The sequence below is a fragment of the Chenopodium album genome, chromosome 4, assembly GCF_948465745.1.
Source record: "Chenopodium album chromosome 4, dcCheAlbu1.1, whole genome shotgun sequence".
Classification (NCBI taxonomy): Eukaryota; Viridiplantae; Streptophyta; class Magnoliopsida; order Caryophyllales; family Amaranthaceae; genus Chenopodium; species Chenopodium album.
In genome coordinates, this window is record NC_137837.1 from 76,934,910 (window position 1) to 76,954,657 (window position 19,748).

The window sequence follows — 19,748 nt, forward strand, 5'->3', positions numbered from 1 at the left end:
TTTTACCATTTTCGACCATCTCACCAAGCAAAGCGACGAAAAGTTTACAAAAGAATAAGTACAAATACTAACCTAGAGCAGAAACATCAACATCATCGATTATCACCAGAAACTAGAGGAGAGAGAAAAACAAAAGAAGATGAGAAGATGAGAAGATGAGAAGTAGAGGAGAGAGAAAAAACAAAAGAAGATGAGAACTAGAGGAGAGAGAAAAAACAGAGAAACAGAAGATTTTTTTTTTTTTTTTTTTTTTTGACGGGGAGAAAAAGAAGATTGAAGAAGAAAGAGAATCTGTAGAATAAAGAGGAGATAGAAAATAAGATTTCATTTTTTCCCTTGCCAAAATTGGGCCACCAAACTCACGCTTCCTTTCGATTTTCACTAAAATAGTGAACACCCGATTTAATAAAAAGTTTGTATTTTTTATTATATATTTCCTCTCACATTTATTACTTTTCAATAAACCATTAAACCCACTATCTTTCTTTTACAAAATATTTTAATACTCCAACCACCTCACTTACCTCTTATTTTATTTATGTCAATTAAATTGCCTAAAATTATGTGGCAGTCAAACTGTAACACTTAAAAAAACAGGGAGGGAGTATTAAAAATTTAGAATTATTTTTAAAGAAATTCTTAAATCGGTCCAAAGTGGTCCGATTTGGGTTTTGGACCGATTCTTTTGGTCCGGCCCGGGTACGGTCTTAGCTTAATCGGTCTTGTTTTCGGTTCTTAAAATTATAATATTTGGTCTTCGATCCGGTCCGGGTTAGTTTGATTTGGTCCGGTCTTTGATTGATGAACAACCCTAACCACGATTGCCTGAAATAAAAAAAAAAAACACCACGTTCCCGCCGGCCAGGGAATGTGGTGGGTTGTCATAGAAGGGGGGTGTGGTGGGCCGTCGGTCAAAAGAGGTTGTGGGTCGCCGGTTGGAAGGGGCTGTGGGTTGTCGGGAGGATGAAGGGATGGTGAAGTAGTAAGGGTACAATTGTCCATTCACATGGGCGGTGGTGAACAGGTGATTATTTTTGTTGGACGGTGTTTAGCGATCCACTTGTATATTTTTGAATTGTGATCTATCTAAATTCGACCCAAAATCAAATCCAAATTTGAAACCAAACCCAAATCTGACTGACCCGAACCACCAACTGAAAATTCAATGGTTTTGAACACGTAGTAATTTTTTGGGTTCTTTCAGAATTTCAGAGGGGTGATGTAGAGAAAGAGCTACCGAAATCAAAACAGTTTGAGTAAGAGTTTCCAATTAAATCATACTCCCATCATACATTTGCAAAAGGATTCCATTGTTGAATCTGAAAGAAAAAACACAGAAAGAAAGATGTCGAAATTTCTAGGAAAGATAGCAGGGTTATTCAGCAAGCGGACAATGGTGGGCATGGACAAAGCTGGGAATCGTTATTTCACTCGAAATGAATCCGTTGATGGAGTCAGTAAGTGGGTTTTTCTTTCTTTCTTTCATTCACCTTTTTACCCTTTTGCTTTTCTCTATCTTTTGGCCAATTTTTGATGAATTTAAAGAGTAGGTTGATTGTTTATCTGCTAAAAGTTGTATTTTTTGGGATATTTTCATGACCAAATTGCTTGTTTTGTACATATAATTACTGAGGTGTCTTTTAACTCATAGTTTTATATGAAATGATTAATATTGGGGATAGGATTTGTTGTTGGAAGTTTTATGATTGAAACTTATTAATGAGTCCTGGAGGAATTAATCAAAGAGAATTGGGTTTATGTAGAATTTGAAATGGGGTTTGAAAGCATACAGTGTGCATGATGTTGGATTGTTTTGGACATTGTAAGAACACTTTAGGAGAATTTAGAGGATGAGCATGTAGCTTTTGATGCTTGAAATGGATAGTGATGAGATGGAAGCCTCTATAATGCTATATTGTACAATAACATGGCTAAGAAATGGGGCGTACTCGATAGAAAAGAACTGGAGGGGTATGATCTTTTAAAAGAGGATGCGCATGTAGCTTTTTTGAGCTTCTAATGTTTGGGATTAGTGTGCTTACTAGAGTGCTGCTTAAAATATAGAGACTTCCCTCCTAATTGCAGAACAATCTGTTAGAATTTGAATTGTTGGTTTCCCTTTGAACTATCTGGAGAAGTAGGTAAGGAAAGCATTACACTGAACAATTGTAGGTTTCAGCCTCAGCAGGCGAATTGTTGGAGTATCACTCTGCAGAGATTAGCTGTTATTTGTCATGGGATATCAAAAAGTACCAACTTTGATGACTGATGAGTATTTTGATTCCACATGTGAACGTTGAGAAAAACCGCTTATTTTTGGGCTGGGGCCTTGTGGATTTAATTACTTTCCCTATTAGTGTACCTAGTTGCTACATCATAGATTTAAAGCAAGCAAAGCAAGTAACGCTTAGTAGTTGCTACATCTTCGTTTTTTCTATAGTCGGTCAACAGCAGAAAATTAACTTGAGGCTCAAAAAAAGGATCAGGTATTGACTATGGAGATCAATCTAAGGATCATAGATTTTTTGGGTGAGGGAAGGGAGGTTCTCTATGTTGATTGTGTAAAAGAATGATGAGGTCATTGAGATATCATATACTTCTACATATTGAACTGGACGTGTGAATTATTCTTAAATCAGCTAAAGCCGTCATGAGAAAGAAACTTAATGAAGTGCTAAGTTAGTAATTTCCACTTGAAACTGTCTCCAAGTGTACCCTGTGATTTGAAATGGTAATTCAAACTGTTAACCATAGCCTTTGAGAACCTGCGCTTTTATGCAACCAAAAATCCAAAATCTTATTCTAACACTGGTTACAATAACATTAAAAGAAGCCTGTTGAGATTGCACAATTGCTACAAACAATAGACACTAAAACCGACATTAATTGATGCCTGCATGAGCTGCTTTTCGTTCCCGATAAATCAATTGTGGTTACCGATGAGAAGTCTTGAGAAATAGAAGGTAATCATTTGGTAATGTACTTCTAGGGAAGTAGGGCCACGCAAGGTCCACATCATTTGTCTTGAATTTTGACCACCTATGATACTTGCTGATATATGATATGTGTGAGGCTCAATTGGTCCACAACAATATCTTCTCAAATCCTCAATTGTGCTCTTTGTGCCTTGCTAGCAACCTAGCAAGGATGCCTGAAACCATCTATTTTGGCTGGGGCAGTAATGTTAGAGACTCTTCAGACCTGTGGGTTTTCACAACTTCACTGGGATGATCCATTTACTATTAAGGGGTCATCTAGAGTCTACACTTCCAGTGTATAAAGTATTGGAGGCATAAAGGGGAGAAAATTTTGTGGCAGGCTGCTTCATTTGCTTGTATGTGGATGCTTTGGCAGGAGAGGAATCACTAGATTTTACGTGATTGGTAGTCTTCTTTGGTTTTCATATTAAATCATGTGGTGCATTTAGTCTCTCTTTGCTCATGCTCATAGGGTGTTTATTTTGGGCCTTTTTGGCTGGTTCATTTTCCTGTATTCATGCGAAATCAAAGTTTCTTTAATATTTACTTGATTTCTGGTGCCTTTCTGGTCCCCCTCCTTTGCAAGCTCAGCTATTATATTCCTTTTATAATGGAATTTACTGCTAAAAGACAATATCAAGGCTTGACAAAATAATTACCACGTAAATGAAATATTACTAGGAATTAGGAATACTAGGGGTAGTTGAAGAAGATAGAGACTAAGGATCTTCCTCTCCGATGTGGCTACTCTCGGTCATCAGGTGTCCATTATTGTTAATTCGGCCATAAATAATATCAGATTCAAAATGATGGGCCGTCTCCTGTCCCCCTGCCGGTGGGGAATCCGCTCCCGGGTCGTCGCTCTGCTGCGTCTGGCTTGGAAGGGGTGGACAATTAGCTAGAGCAGCGGGTGCTGTAGCGAAACTGAATTCTTTGTGAATTCTTAATGAATTCTTTTTCGATTCTTCCCTTCTCATATCTTCTATATACCGCCCAAAAGGCGGTTCCTCGGGTTGGTGGAGGACAGGCTAGGCTGTGGAATCGCCAGGGCCTCTAGTAAAATAGTGGCGGGATTCTTTAGATGTATGTTGCCCTCCTTGGACATCTGAGGCAAATGTTGTGCTTCATTTATCGGGAGGGATAGTATCCCGGAGGTTGTGGCGTAGGAAGAGTGTTCGTTGTTTGTTCGCCGTGTTGAGTACCTGTCTTGTTTGTTCATTGAATGGCAGGACTCAATGAATCCAGTCTTGTCAGATAGAAAGAAAATGAGACCCCAAAGAGCGATCCGGGAAGACCTACTAGCTACTAGAAGCGGGCACGGTGATAAAGCTTTGGCCCGGTCTTGTTGGAATTGAATCAGAATATGCCCCCTGCTGCTCCACCACCTTACCAGAAGGATCTTCTTTTCATTCTTCATTTGAGCATTTGCTTCTTGTCTTGCTGAAGAGATCCATGAAATGGATAGTGAGGAGGAAATGGAAGAGAATGACTATGCTGCTAGACCATCCGGGGGTCCCCCGCCCTCAATCCGCCGTCAGCTGTCGTGGGTTAGCCTTCCTTTCCTCGGTTAAGGCTGGAACTTTTTTAGGGATTTCCCGCGGCGCAGCAGTTCTTCCATACCAACTGTCTCTACCCACTGGACTAGACAGGTATCTTAGATTTGATTCATAGATACAAGCTAACTACCGCTTTAGCCGAAAAGGAACCAGTTGAGCCTCTTCAAGAAAGTTAAGCTTTTTAAACTTTGAATGTACGAGCTCGCTATTCGGGACTTCTCTTCTCATCTCACAGATGTCGTCTTGAGAGTTCCATCCTCACCCGGGAAGCTCATCCGAAACTAGAGCTAGAAACGTACGTGGAGGAAGAAGGCTATGGTTGCGCTCCCGCTGAAGCAATTGTAGCAGCTCCGGCACCCCTCCGAAAGCCCTATTTCCGGCTTCGAGAAGAACGGGCGGAAACCGACTCGACCATCCATATGAGTCATTCAAACCTCCGATCCCGAGGTCTATAAGAAAAGTGAATTGGGCAATTAGAGCCTTGCTAGGATCACAAGATGCGTCCGATGCTTCGGGCGAAACCAATTCCCAGGGGCCAAAACACAAAGAAAAAGGCAGGTTTTTTTTATTTGCCTTTGTGCCGCAGGTGTTGAACGATCTACTCTACCCAAGGGTTGAACTAATCTCCGCGCTTCATCGCGTTTAAGTATGGACTACCCGTTGGGGGAATGCGAGGCGCCTCTGCTAGGCAGCGTGTGGAATGGCCGAGAGCGGACCTTTTTGGGTGATGAGCTAGGAGAAACGCTTTATCGACCCGATTTTCTGCGGAAACCTTATATCCAAACAGGCCTGGAAAAAGAGGTACGGTCTCGCTTTCCTTTTGTTTTCTCGTTATTCGTGGAGGGGTCGCGGAAAAAGTTGGGTTCGAGTCCCATAGCCCCACTAGGAGGTCAATCGCACGTCCGAGATTCTGATTCTGCTTTGACCCTTCGGGTCCGGACAGAGAGGCAGGTAGTAAGAGGGAATCGATTGAATTGTTAAGACCAAGAAGGGAGTATGACCAGGCACGCTTTCTTGCGCAGGCGAGGACCGCTCGGCTAGGGCGCGCCAGAGGAGCTTCCAGTGACTTGTTAGGGCTGTCGAAGCTCTGCCCTTTGATATAGGACAGGGCTTCTTTCCGCGCAGCGTATCTGTGAAAAGAATCGATTCTAGTAAGTCAACTGAGTTCAGGGGTCTTTACCAACTTAAAAATTCTCGATTTTAGGAAAGCCAAAAAACGTGAGCGCCTAGCGCGAACCTTATTGAAGGTGAAGGTGTTACGTAGTAAATACATGAGAAAGAAGGTTGGTGTTCCTCACCCGTGGCCCTCGCCTGTACTTTCATTTTTTTGGGCCTCCCCGGGGGGAAAAAAGAAAGGCTCTAAGTCCTTTTATCTCCCTAGATGGGCTCATATGGATGGTCGAGTCGGTTTCCGCATATTGCCCGGGCAAAGGCGCCCTCTCGAGGCTGGAGTACTTCCCTGGTACCTCCGAACACTTACGCAGCCCGGCGTTCGAAACAAGTTTCTCACAAGGTCGTAGCTTCGCTACTCGGCTGTGCTCCCCCCGTGGGTGGGGGTCGCGTCCTTCGAAAATCCGTATGTTGCCCTCCTTGGACATCTGAGAAGGTATACTACCTGACGTAGTAAGAAGTGAAAAGGACAGAGACACTTCCCAACCAGAAAGCAAAGTTCCTCCGGGGATGCTGCCTAGCAGCTTATCGACCGTAAGTCGGGGAGCGGCCATAACATAAGGCTATTACTTTCACCCCTGAGACTAGTGCTACTCCCTGCCTTCCTTTGCCCATCTGAAATCGAATGACAGATTTTTTTATACGGTCACCTGAAGAAAACCGAATTCGCCCCAACCTCGAATTCGGATTTTCGAAGGACGCGACCCCCACCCACGGGGGGAGCACAGCCGAGTAGCGAAGCTACGACCTTTCAAGGGGGTGCAACACTTTTAAGTTTGAGAGCTCTAACAGGCCTTGGAGGACCGAACCCGTCTATTGGCTCCCAATTATCATTGCCTATCCGCTCGAAGCCTTAAAGTAAAGGACTGGTCTCTTCACGAGTCGTCTGGCTCTAGACCCACTCTCACCATTGCTGATGAAACCCCTGAATGCCATAACGTTGTCAGGAAAGGAGCTTCCATTATGCGTTCGATGCTTCGGGCGAAACCAATTCCCAGGGTGTGAGTACGAGCTCGCTATTCTTTATCTGGGCCCCGGGGGGGGAGGGCCAAACTCCACTTCGCTCTGCTCGGGGTAGCCCCGACTTCCATAGGTCCTTGTTTCGTTGAAGAAGGTCCCAAGGGTTCGGTTGTTCGCCGATTCGTTTATAGTCGCGACTGTTGTCATAGTCAACAAGGGCGCGACCCCCACCCACGGGGGGAGCACAGCCGAGTAGCGAAGCTTCGCTAGGTTATCTTTTTCGTTCCTGCCCTACCTCACAGTGTCCTTTTCACGTGCACGTGGATATCGGCCAAAGGTAAGTCTCGTAGGTGGGCGTATCGAACCAAAATAAGGTAAGTCTCGTAGGTAGGCTTCGCTACTCGGCTGTGCTCCCCCCGTGGGTGGGGGTCGCGTCCTTCGAAAATTCGAATTCGAGGTTGGGGCGAATTCGGTTTTCTTCAGGTGCCGTTCTTGTGTTTTTTCTTGCCGATTTTTTCCGTTTTTGTGTGTTAGTTATAACGGACGCCATGCTGCTATAATTTGTTACCCCCGTCGCGTCGCTCGTTTTAGATGGCATATACAAGTCTCCGTGTTGTCGATAGGCATTTCAGGTTCCGGATACGCTCACTTTTCTTATAGACCTCGGGATCGGAGGTTTGAATGACTCATATGGATGGTCGAGTCGGTTTCCGCATATTGCCCGGGCAAAGGCGCCCTCTCGAGGCTGGAGTACTTCCCTGGTACCTCCGAACACTTACGTTTCGAAGGGACCCCCCAGACCCCACTCAAGCGCCAAATTTTAATCATAGTTTCCGCCCTCAATCCGCCGTCAGCTGTCGTGGGTTAGCCTTCCTCCATTAGTACTTCCACACCCAACTGACTCAGCCAAGAGAGAGCCCATGGCAACCATGCCCATGGTATGATTCCACAACCGCATCGGCCCTATTTGTATATAAAAGTTTACGCCCATCCCCCTTTTTATTTCTCGGTAACACGTTCAGTCCGGTTCACTTCATTTTGCTAAGCCCGAACAGAAGAACTTGTACGCGTGCTCCTTCGCAAAGTAGCCTATAATGGCTATTTCTGAATTTCCTCACGCAACCATAGCCTTCTTCCTCCACGTACATGCATGAATACCGGTCGAACTGACGAAACGGTTAAGTTTCGCCACTATTTTACTAGAGGCCCTGGCGATTCCACAGCCTAGCCTGTCCTCCACCAACCCGAGGAACCGCCTTTTGGGCGGCTTACATGTCTCCTGCCACTAAAACTTACGTTTAGATAGTCAGGAGGGTTATCCTCAAGGGAAGTACGCTTCGTTTCTATGGTCTCTTAGTTAATTTACAAAATCCTAATCTTAAGACATTTTGTAAATCAACTTAATAGTCGGCTTTGGACTTACTGTAGCCAAAGGACTGTAAGGCTTCAGTGAGTTTGGCAAACCATTGCCTGGGAGCTTGCTTAAGTCCGTATAAAGACTTATTTAGCTTACACACTTTAGTCTCATTCACCTCCCCCGGAACAGGATTAATAGGTAACCCTGGTCCTACATATCCCTGTGGCAATTTCATGTATACATCCTCATGAACATGGAGGAATGCATTTTTGACATCCATTTGGCATGTGATCCATCCTTCCATGGCTGCCACCGCTAGGAGAGACCTAACGGTGGTCATCTTTGCCACTGGTGCAAAGGTTTGATCGAAGTCAATACCAGGCCTTTGCCTACAACCAAGAATTACAAGTCTTGCCTTGCTTCTGTCCAAGGAGCCATCTCGGTTCTGCTTAGTTCGATAGAGCCACTTGTTGCCAAGTTTGAGCTTTAGCTGTGTATCTCCTATAATTTCTTTCTATCCACAAGGCATAAACAGAAGAAAATCCGAATTCGAAAATCCTGAGCTGTCAGCAAAAAGCTGAGGGCGTGTAGGTATAATAGGCGGAAGGAGAGAAAAATAGAAGAAAGTTGAGTCCCATCTGCTGCGAACCTTAAGGGACTCTGCTTCTTCTCTAGCTGGCATTCCGGTCTGTTTCCGCGAGTGTTGTTGCTTTCAACCGGCCGATAGCCCCCCCCTTCACCCCCACCCCCTTAAGAGGGGCTCTGACACGCCGGAGTTGGCTGCTGGCACAACAGGCGGTACTACTGCCGCGCTCAATGCGGCAAAGCCAGATAATACCAGCCACCACGTCCTTATCTATGCAATAAGGATCTCACCCTTCAAGACAGATTCGTGAACGGTCAATCTACAATGGTGATCGGTCATGGTATCCATAGCGTTGCTTCTTTTTTGGCCAAACCCTGATTTCGTGGAGTCGGAAAATAAGGAACAAAAAAATTGGGTTCGGTCTCATCCTTCACTCCCTGGGGGAATATTGATGAAGTATACCGTCGTTTCGTTTTCGGGGCATGCCTTCCCTTGCTTCCTTTCGCACCTCGTCATAGCCCTGAAAAGCTCACTCGGAGCGGAGAAACCACCCCAAAGCCAAGTCACTATGCTATCTCCTACTACAGGTATAGCGCTTGTGAGAAACTTGTTTCGAACGCCGGGTTGCTATCCGCCCTTACCATTTCTGGTAGGAAATGGGATGAGGGCGTTCAGATCGAGCCCGGGATCCTCTTGGAAATGGCTCTAGCCTAATTGCCGAGGATAAGTCGGCAGAGATTTCAACGTGGGATCGGTAGTGAAGCCAGTAATTGTCATCGAATGCGCAACCCCAGCGGCCCCGGCTTCGCTATTTTCCTGGCCCTGACGAACTTTGACCCTTTTGATTGTACCAACCAGGCAAGCTTTAGCTTGTTTGGTTTGTGCGGCACACGTTTCGCGGACTTAAAGAAATACCTCGAATGGTGCCACAATCTGTTCTACGTACAACAATATGTTGAACTACTTCGACTGGAGGAAGAAGGCTATGGTTGCGTGAGGAAATTCAGAAATAGCCATTATAGGCTACTTTGCGAAGGAGCACGCGTACAAGTTCTTCTGTTCGGGCTTAGCAAAATGGCACATGAGTCCGAACGCTATGTTGAATGTGCGACCGACACGGTAGCTTTTGCTATCTTTTTTTCCTTTTGGATTTTTTATGCTCCTAATGTTTTGGGGCATCCCGACAATTATATAGACACCTGAACGAACTCATGTGGACACTCTTCAGCCCGAGGACAATCTTTCAAATACACTAAAATGGACCTTTTTTGGAGTCCGGGAAAGGAGCGGGGGGATAACAACGTTGTTAAAAGATTAAAACAAAGACCCAAGACTAAGGTTTTACGGGTCGATCCTCTCCTCCCGTTTGTTTTATTTTAGCAACCTATCCTACCGAGAAATAAAAAGGGGGATGGGCGTAAACCTCTGTTCTGGGAGCACCCGCCTCCCATCGATCTAGCGCAGGTGGTTTGTTTTGCACTTAGGGATAGTCTTAGGTGGAGAAGTCTGATGTCGGCCGGTGCTCGTTTGCGCGCGCGTGAACCAACCCAACAAAGAAGGAAAGGATGCTTTTCGATGACTTATCGGCTGCCTTGCTTGAGGAATAGTTTCACAAAAATGGAGACGTTCAATGCTTCCTCTCCTTCAAATCTTTCAAATTATTCTTAAGGTCAAGGCAATGTGCTCTCTCTCCGATAGCATGCAGCTTATAAGGAAGACAGATATCTAAAAAGTGTTCAGTGATATGACTTTCCTACTGATTGAATCGCTTAAATGAATGAAAGGAAAGGTTGCTTTTTGGAGAAATCTTCCCCTCTTTTTTTCCGTGTTCGATACCGCTTCTCGTCCTTTTAAATGGACTATCTTTCCGCTCTTATGGAGCAATCGGTCAACTGTAGGAAAAGGCCAATTGCAGCTGTCAACCGGTATCGGTACACCAACGAATCTTTGGTTTGCTTTGTTTACATTACAGCTGGCCTAACTAAAATAGGGGTTCCTGCTTCTAGCTAGCTCAATCAGTGCGCTGGAGTTCCATCTTTTGAATCTCTTCGCCAGGGAAGCGCTCTTCGGGCTGAGGTCCAATTCATCTCGTAGGTTTCTTTTAGAAAGAAATCTTAAAAAAAGAATACATAACATAAAAGAGGTTTTTAATGAAAGGCTTCCCTCGGTGCTGTGAATGGGCTCAACTGGCCGGGGTTAAGCTGCTTTCTTTACCAAGCGCAGTGCCCGCAAATTGGCTTTGAATGCTATAACTCACGCTCATGAGACAATTTGATCTTTAGTAGCATATGTAGAACCAAAAACAACAATCTAGCACTAGCACAGACTAAAAGTTGTATCGTAAAGATATAGTTGGAAGATTAGATTTGGAAACTAGGAAAAAAGACTTGATTGACCTATGGAAAATCAGTTTTGGATGCTATAACTGTAATGGACTGATTTTCTGGGTTTATAATTCTGATATAGTAATGGAAGTAAATAAAGCTTAAAGCGTGAATTTTGATTGAAAATGGCCAAAAGGTTACAAAAGGAAGGTTAATAAGTTTAGGCTATCACTCTCAAAATGGCTTTAGGCCATGACTCTCTAAGGTTTCCCTTCAATACAAATTGCTGCCTATCTTCCTTCTACCCCTCTCTACCTTTTTATACTACTTAGCTAAATAGTACAGCTTTAATTACTAACTTTACTACCCTTTGTCATTATCCCAACGTGCCAACTAGTGGCTGCAGCTTTAAGTTGCTGTTGCTTGGTGTGGTTGTGCCTCACCACCTTGGTTAGCTCAGATGTCTCAGACCCTGTCCTTTCCTCTGTTGGCTGTTGTTTATATAAAGCACAGGCCGCTTGCTCTGATTCGTTACAGTAACTTATGGTTTAGAGATCCTTATATAAGAGTATAAGGCCTATGGAAAAATTGAGCAGGAACTTGAGTTATGCCTTGTCAAATGGTTCAAGTAGCATAGGTAATACCATAGCTGACATAAAAGTTAAGAAGCCAAGTAATACTCCATAATTTGTTGCTCATATGTGTCTCATTAACTACTATAACTCATGTATCTGATTTCATTTTCATTTCACTCTAATTAAATGGTCAATACTTCAATGTCACAAGGAATTGAATTTATATTGAAGTGTCTTGTTTGACTGATTGTCATAGGCTTAGATGATGTTGCTTGCATTACAGTTCAAATTTTATATGTAATTGGAAGTTATAATTCTTTCCTTACCTCATTATGTACACTAATATCTTTTGTTAATTAATAGTGAAAGAAAAGAGATGGGTGATATTTAAGGGAGAAGAAGATCCTACGTCAATTCCAGGTAAATTCCAGTATACTGAACAACAAGCAATCTTAAGTTTTATTTGTACTAGTATGAAGATGAAGCTTTCCAGGTATCAGTCAGATCTCACTATTTCATATCTTGGGACTAATTTTATTGAATTTGTAATTTGTTGCTATGCTGTTTTTCCTTTTTGGACTGTTCCTTATGATAATCCATGTTACCCGACCCCAAATCATTTTGAGACTAAGGCTTTGTTGTTGTTGTTGTTGTTTGTCTACCCTGTAATCTCTTTCTTTCTTGGATCATGCATCTATTATTCAAACTGAGTGCCATCGAACATGATTACTGCAGTTGAATGGATATGTTGGCTTAATGGACAACGCAAAAAATCTCCAACTCCAGAGGTATAGTATAGCATCTGCCTCCACCTTTTTCTAATGGTTCTTAATTTCATTATCTGACAAACTTCTTAAAATCCTTGAAGCAGGGTAGGGATCTTTTGATGAGACAGCAGTGTATAATTTGAATTTAGCTTGCGTTCTTTATATTATTCTATGTTATTGAAAAATGATTGCTCTGTAGCTGTCTGTTCTTAAAGCACGCAACCTTTATCACTTAAAGTCTCTTCAACATTTGTATATTGTGGTTTCAGACCCCCACAGCCACACAATAATTTCATGTATACCAATATATCACCAAATGGTACCGTCATTTTACTCCATTTTAAAGAAAGTTTCCTTCAGGTCTAATGATCCCTAAAACAATTTTTTGTTATTCAATTTTTTTTTTTTTTCGATGACAGCTATCTCAGATTTTTAATGTATTATAATTTCTTTGTATGACCTTCCTTTTGACACCGGACGTATTACGTATATCGTTTACTTTGATGGCAATTTGTACTACTAATTTACAATAGTGAGGGTTTTGTGAAAGAAGGCTATATTGCATGAGATATTATCACATAGTTCATGTGTTTCATGATTATCACTTTTCTACGGTCCTGGTCTCTTGGACTTCTAATTGATTGTAATTTTGTAACCCAATATATTGGAGATTTCTCTAGCCGTGCTAACAAAATATTAGGAAGCATGAACTATCTTTCCTATTTGGAATTAAACCATCCTAATTTTTTTTATTCATATACGCGGACCATGATTAATGAGATTGTGGCGGGTTTAATATATTACATGTCTTTTATTCTTGGTGCCAAGCATAGCATGAGAGTGAGTGAGTGACACTTGGTTTTACTCGATCCCATGGATATCTTTGTTTATGACCCTCCTTGACACACAAGAGACTCTTGGTGTTATGCTATTATATTTCTACATTACAGACAGCAAGTGTTAAGACTGTTGACTCTATCTTGATTAGGCAAGAGAGTTTCAAATAGTGCATGATATCTATTTCTGATGGCTTAGTGGTTGAAAACTACCATGTAGTTCCAAACTAAGTGCTTTGGTGGTATGGCGTCAAATGTGGTGAATGCGCAACACACACTACCCCTGTGGCCCTGTCCTGTGTGCATGTGTATGGCTGCTCACAGGTTTGATGCACATGCTGGCGGGAGCATTGTACTCCAGGAACAGGGCATGTGCACTTCTAATTGCCTTGTTGTAGAGGGATACATTAGAGTTGGAGCTTCATTTATTGCTTATGAAGAACCTTAACTTTGACCAAGAATGTAATATTATTTGTTGATCAACCTTCTTTACAATTGATTTTGCATCAACCCTATTTCTCCGATCTCTTAAATGCTTATTTTATTTTGTCCCCTTTGGTGATTTCTTGATGGTTGTTTTGATTCCTTGCTGGATACTCTGCAGGAGATGGCTGAACTTGAGGCCAAGCGTGAATTTGTTAGACAAAACGTTATGCGTAAGTTATTTTTGCTTATTCCAACATTTTGCTTTTGCATATTGTTCCTACTTTTTCCTCTACTCCGCTGAGTACTTGATTCTTTGTACAAAATAAATCAAGTTTTTAATTCCCTTATAAGTATAAAAGTTCCAGCAATAAATAGCAGATAGTACCAGAGCAAATGTCATACTTTTCTCATGTCTTCCCTCTTGCTAAATTTTGTTCAAGGATTTATGTTAGAAGTTAAGCTTTTAAGAGGTGTTGAAACTAATGTAGATAAATTACAATTGGGTTAACCTTGTCTGTCGCGATAGTTGCACTATTGCTGCTGCTGTTAGATATTTGTAATTGAAAATGTCATCAGGTAGTATGTTTCTCACCATGTAGTATGTTCTTAACTTACTAAATTTTGAGGGAAAAAAAATGTTCCATCTTTTGTAAAAATATGCTTTGCTCTCTTAATTTTCTATCTCTATTGCTTTCATCTTCAATAAGCATTCATCATTTTCATTTTTCTGGGCAAATGAACACTGGAATCCCCCTTGGAATATTTGGTTGATTTTACATAATTTGTAAGATTGCTAATTTTTAACGTTCAAATGAACCTCCATATCCTCAATTCTGCCCTAGAAAGGTAGAGATTGAACCTATTACTTCTTGTAAGAATAATCTTAGGGTTGTGTTTAGGATTAAGATCCTACGGCTTCTCTGTTATTGCAAGAATTAAGTTGTACATCTTACCTGCCCTACCCTCAGCAAGAGTTTCTAAAAGGCCGTGGGGCAACTATTTTGTTGATTACTAAATATTTTGTCTGGCACTCCGGCTTGCTTCCTCTTCCATTCGTAGCTCCTCTAAAGAACGTAGCTCTAGTCAAAGTGTTCTTTTTTCTTTTTATCTTTTTCTTTTCCTTCAGGTTTTGCTTCTCGTATTTTTGATTGCTTGATCATCATGGAAGAGTTTTGCCCATTAAGTTGCCTAAAGATTTTCTCTTTATAACCTACTTCATAATAAAGATCATTTTTTTTTACCCTCCTTCCCCTTTGTTTGAAGCTCTCTTCTTTCTGACATACACTTGGAATTTTAGTGAGTGTATTCTTGATTTTCTATGACAAGGTTGTTGTCTCTTTTGTTTTCTTAATTAATCTCTGTCTACAAAATTAAAACCAGGCTACTGGCCTGAAGCTAATGTTGATACCAGGCTACCAGGCTACTAAAAATAAATTTGTGATTGTAAACTGTAAAGGTTGCTTATTAGATTATTTATGATGCCTAAAAACATGTTAATAGGTTCATCTTAATGATGAGGCTGATTTCCTGCCTTCTTCGAAATCTTCTACTACGTAGTAGATAATATTCTTGCCTACAATTATTTTTTCTCCTGTTTGTTTAACATCGAGATTGTGTCCTGTTAGACTATTGCAATGTACATGTATTGTTCTGATTTTCCTGCAAAGGATTTCATATATCTTTTTCTTCATAAAGGTTTAAAGAAAGAAGAAGAAGAAAGAAGAGCTGTTCAGGGCAGTACCCTCCATGCCAAGATAGCTGGTAGGTAGCAAAAGCATGGAAACACCATGTTGTCAATTTCATAATGGTGGGATGTAACTGTTATATTTTATTTTATGCAGGCAATGTTGGAGGTCCAGATTTACAGAGTTACCTGCGGCAATTACAGAGTTCAGAAGGTATTATGTGGGTTCTTTAATAAATAAAAATTTTCTGTCACCCTGGTGAACCACAATTGGAAATGTTTAACTACTTTGGCTGATTATGAAGGAAGCAGCCTTATATCTTCTAAAAGTTGATAAGAAGTGGCATATTTTCTTCTAACCACAAATATGAGTCCCTTTTTTGAAATAAAATTCAGCAAACTCTCACCAAGACTAGATTGTCTCATGTCTCTTCCCGAGGAACCTTGTTCAGTGGATATAATGACAACAGATGCTATTACAAATACTACCTCTCTCTTTTTTTCTCTCTCTACTCACTTTCCTTTTATGGTTGTTTTTTTGTTCTACTCACAAACTTTATTCTTATTTTGGCATACCCTCTATAACATCTCACTTGCTTTCCTTAAAATGTTGACACCTTTCGATACTCTTATATTTTTTCTTATACCCTCCCACCTTTCTACATTCTCTCCTACTTTATCTTACACCCACCCATCTTTTTACACTCTCTCTTGTTTTTTGACTTTTTTCTTACACCACTCACCTTTTTCATTTTTGTCCCCTTAAGCTACGTATCTACATCGAGTCGGGGAAAAAAAAAAAAAAAAGAGTAGTGTTAGATTCATTATTGTAAAATATGAAAATTCAGGATTACCTTGTCTGCAGTAAATATTGTAATTCTATTCTTGGGTCACTGGCCTTTATCTGTATGGCCATCAATTCATCTTGATCATATGATCAACACAAGACTGCTCAGAGTGCAACTTTTTGAAAATTTCAAGACTTCTTTTTTCTCTTTGCCTGGTTCGTCTGGAAGTGTTTATATATGTGATAAACATGAAACACATTGTATTATATCCTTCTTTTTTTGAGATTTTCACATTCAAAGATCCTGAGTTGGGATGTTTATTTTGTTAATTTGATTATTGTTACTGTGTAGCTGAACTGTGTGGATTGAGTTTTAGACCTTGTTATCATGAAATCAATAAAGGAGGAAGCAAATATAACCTTTTTAATGCTTCCCTTGATGATTCCATTTGCATTCGTTCTGTTGTTGTCCTTGAATTCCATTTTGTGTGTCTTGTGTTAGTTCAAGCAATCGTTAAGCCTTAACTCATTGTATGCAATTTCCTTTTTAACTGTTTGCCCATAGTAAACGCGGGGAACTCCACCTGGTTTTTATGCTTGGAGTTGGTTTAAGTCTCCTTTGGTGGGTTGGGCAGAACTATTGGAGACTTGTGAGTATGACAGGTTTTTCACTTTTACCTTTTTGAATGTTGGGACTATCTGATTTAAAATTGGCATATACTAGGAGCATAAAAAATATAGATAGGTTTGACTTTAACTGAATTGAATGTGGCATACCATTTTAGACATTGCCCTTCTCAGCATAATAAAAAATAGTTTCAAATAAGGGACAACAAGTTCTGATCTAGGCTATGATTTACAGTTAAGACAAGTTCAGATATAGGTCATTAAATTAAGATAAGGATTTTGAGGTGAAATGAATATTGTCTACTCCCATTCTTCTTATAGTTCTCATGTATCATTAGTAACATATTTTATCTTGAAATCCAAGCCTTCTTCCTTTGTTAGCTCCATCCATGCCTTGAGGGCTGCATCTGATATTTCTTAACAGATCATTTTCTTTGCACATCTTACAGGATCTGTACCTCAGGAATCATCTGGCAATTTGAGGTGAGTTATTAAATTATTATATGATTTTGAAAAATAGTTCTTGCATACTTTCTCCATTTTCTAATTGTTGCAACATTTCCTTTTATTGGAAGTTGCTTAGTAAGTGCAACATCACTAATTTTGGCAATGTTTTCTCCCTATTTCTCCTTATCACATGGGACCACCAATTTATTGCTCTTTACCTCACTACTGTCTATAAAAGTGTATACCCCCTACATTTTGCACTCATAAAAAACAGAGGAAGTTTTTAAATTAAGGGGAAAGTGGAAATGTAATTCTCCAAGCTACTTCCTTCTCATTGTTTTGCGATTGTGAATTTATGATATGACTTGATGTTAATGCATGAGGTTTAGCTGGAATGAAAATTCTGATCTTCTGCTGCTTTCAGTAAAATAAACGGTTAAACAAAGATTTGTTGCATATATATATATTTATTAAAAAAGTTCACAAAGAATGATTCTAACTGCTATAGTCACCCAATTATGGCAAACTAGTTCCTTTTGCATTCACAATCTCTTCTTTACATTGTATTTTTTGAAATTGCTTCTTAGTATTTAGTTACTAGTAATACTTAAGGTCTTATGTTGCGTTGTTTTCCCATTTTTAGACTCTTATTTGTTTCATCTCGCAATCTTTCTTCTTTCTTCTCTCTTCTATACGGAATCATGGAAATGAGCTTTGTAAGTAGTGTGTGTGTCTGTGTGTTTGTGTGATTTGTTACTTGAACTTTTGTCTTGGTAATGCAACTCGCAGCAGTAAAGTTTATGCTTTTAATATATATAGTACTCCATACTATTATTAAAAGTTCAAGTTGTTAGATATGCTTTTATCTTGTCAACGAGTAGCTTACTCTTGGCCGTGGGACTGTGATCTACTGGTGTCTATGAGATCCTACATGTAATTTAAACTCGCTGCTTTGGTGCATCCAAACAGTCAAACACCATGACCTTAATGAGCTCTTTTTATGTTTTGCAGCGAATCTGAGACAGAGAAAGTAAAAACAGAATCACCTCAGGAAACACTGGAACCAAGGTATTCTAAACTCATTTTATTGTTTGTTGATTACTTGTTTAGTGGCTATGTTTGTCTAATGACAGTCTAAACTGAGATTGCCTTCTAACCAGAGTATAAAGGAGAGTTTATATGGGTATATAATCAATTACCTATTCATTATTGTGATATCCAAATTTTCAGGACTACAGAGCCGACAGGGTCAGGTCCTTCTTTCAAGCCTGGAACATGGCAGCCACCATCGTAGTAGCCAATTTGGTGTTTTCTTGAGCTTCATGTCAACTGCGCAGCTCGACTCTAATAGTTTGATGAAGTTGATGGTCACATGCTTCATTCATGTCATTAAATCAGTCCTCTTTTTTTTTTTTTTTTTTTTTTTTTTTTTTTTTTCTTTTCATCTTTTTCTACCTAGATAGTAGATTTCTCATACTTTTAAAAATGCAGTTTGCAGATGGAAATGTATAGCTGTGTAAGGTGGGGTTAAGGGCTGAAGGGTGGAATAAGACAATGAATTATAGGTTTGTTTGTTTTTTTAAATCCTCTTCATTGTCATGAAATTTTGTCCTGTTCAATGTAAAACTATATAATTATGTCTAAAATGTAAAATGTTTACCTCTTCTTGCATAGAGGACACTGTTTTATGATAACAGAAATTATTTTGTTTTTCTAACCGTACTTTAATGTTCAATTGATCTTCTTGTTCCAAATTTGGAGAACATAAGAACTGCACTAGCCTATTACCCGTCTACCCGCCTAGTTACCCACCTATCCTTCTAGTTATCCGCCTACCCGTCCAGTTACCTACCAACTTATTACTTTTTTTTTTTTTTTTTTTTTTTTTTTTTTTTATCACAAATTGATTATTACCTTGTATAATATTCTATTATAAATGTTATTAGGTTGGTGGATATCCACGTGGGTGGTGGATTTAGGTTTCTACCCGCTTAGGTGAGTGTGGGTGTTAAAATTATACTCGCCGGGGTTAGTGGGGTTAGTGGGTAGGTGGCTGATATAAAAAAAATTTTGGCGAGTGCGGGTATGGACAGGGGTACCCGCACCGCCAAATTGCCATCCCTAGTAATCATCGTTGTGCGGAAATGGTTTGGGGAGTGATGCAAAGTTGAAAAGATTGTCCATCAAAAGACACATAATGATGGATATATTAATCTTTTCTAAATTCCAATCCAATAAGTTATTATTACAAGTATTACTAGTATATATTTGAAGTTTAAGCATATCCCTATCTATATATATATCACAAGACTTTTGGCTGTATTTATTTAATTAGTGTGAAAGACTTCCTAAAAAATTGGTATTCTTTGTAAAGTATAATATTTGCATTGATGATTAGAAGTAGAATAATATTTGATACAAAGTTGACCTAGATTTAATTAAGGATTAGAGCTTTTTTTTTTTTTTTTTGGAAAGTAGATGAGGATAAACAACATGTCTTAAGTATACTACACAATTTTATAATGATGTGGAATTGTGGAAACTTCATGTTCTGATGTGCAACAGCCTCGCCAACAGGTGTTTACATCTCTAGTTCTTAAGTCAACCATGAAAAGTCTTAGTAAATAACAAGTGTCTCTTCAGGTTCGCCTTTAATATAATGTAATTG

General features: G+C 40.1%; 1 protein-coding gene across 3 annotated transcripts; it reads left to right on the forward strand.

Annotated features, from left to right (window-relative positions):
* The first annotated feature begins 1,127 nt into the window (after positions 1-1,127).
* Positions 1,128-18,792, forward strand: LOC145627358 (uncharacterized). Of its 3 annotated transcripts, XR_014111383.1 has the most exons (10): positions 1,128-1,457; positions 11,870-11,926; positions 12,242-12,294; positions 13,714-13,765; positions 15,231-15,296; positions 15,377-15,433; positions 17,083-17,116; positions 18,092-18,148; positions 18,311-18,465; positions 18,572-18,792. XR_014111383.1 is itself a non-coding variant. In XM_081679751.1 (9 exons), the coding sequence occupies exons 1-9, from the start codon at positions 1,437-1,439 to the stop codon at positions 18,372-18,374; spliced, it is 465 nt and encodes a 154-aa protein (XP_081535877.1). In that variant the 5' UTR covers positions 1,128-1,436; the 3' UTR covers positions 18,375-18,792. The 3 variants fall into 3 exon arrangements, 2 of the variants coding, with proteins under 2 accessions (XP_081535877.1, XP_081535876.1); XM_081679751.1 differs by having other exon boundaries at positions 1,128-1,461; positions 18,311-18,792; XM_081679750.1 differs by having other exon boundaries at positions 18,311-18,792.
* The last annotated feature ends 956 nt before the right edge of the window (positions 18,793-19,748 follow it).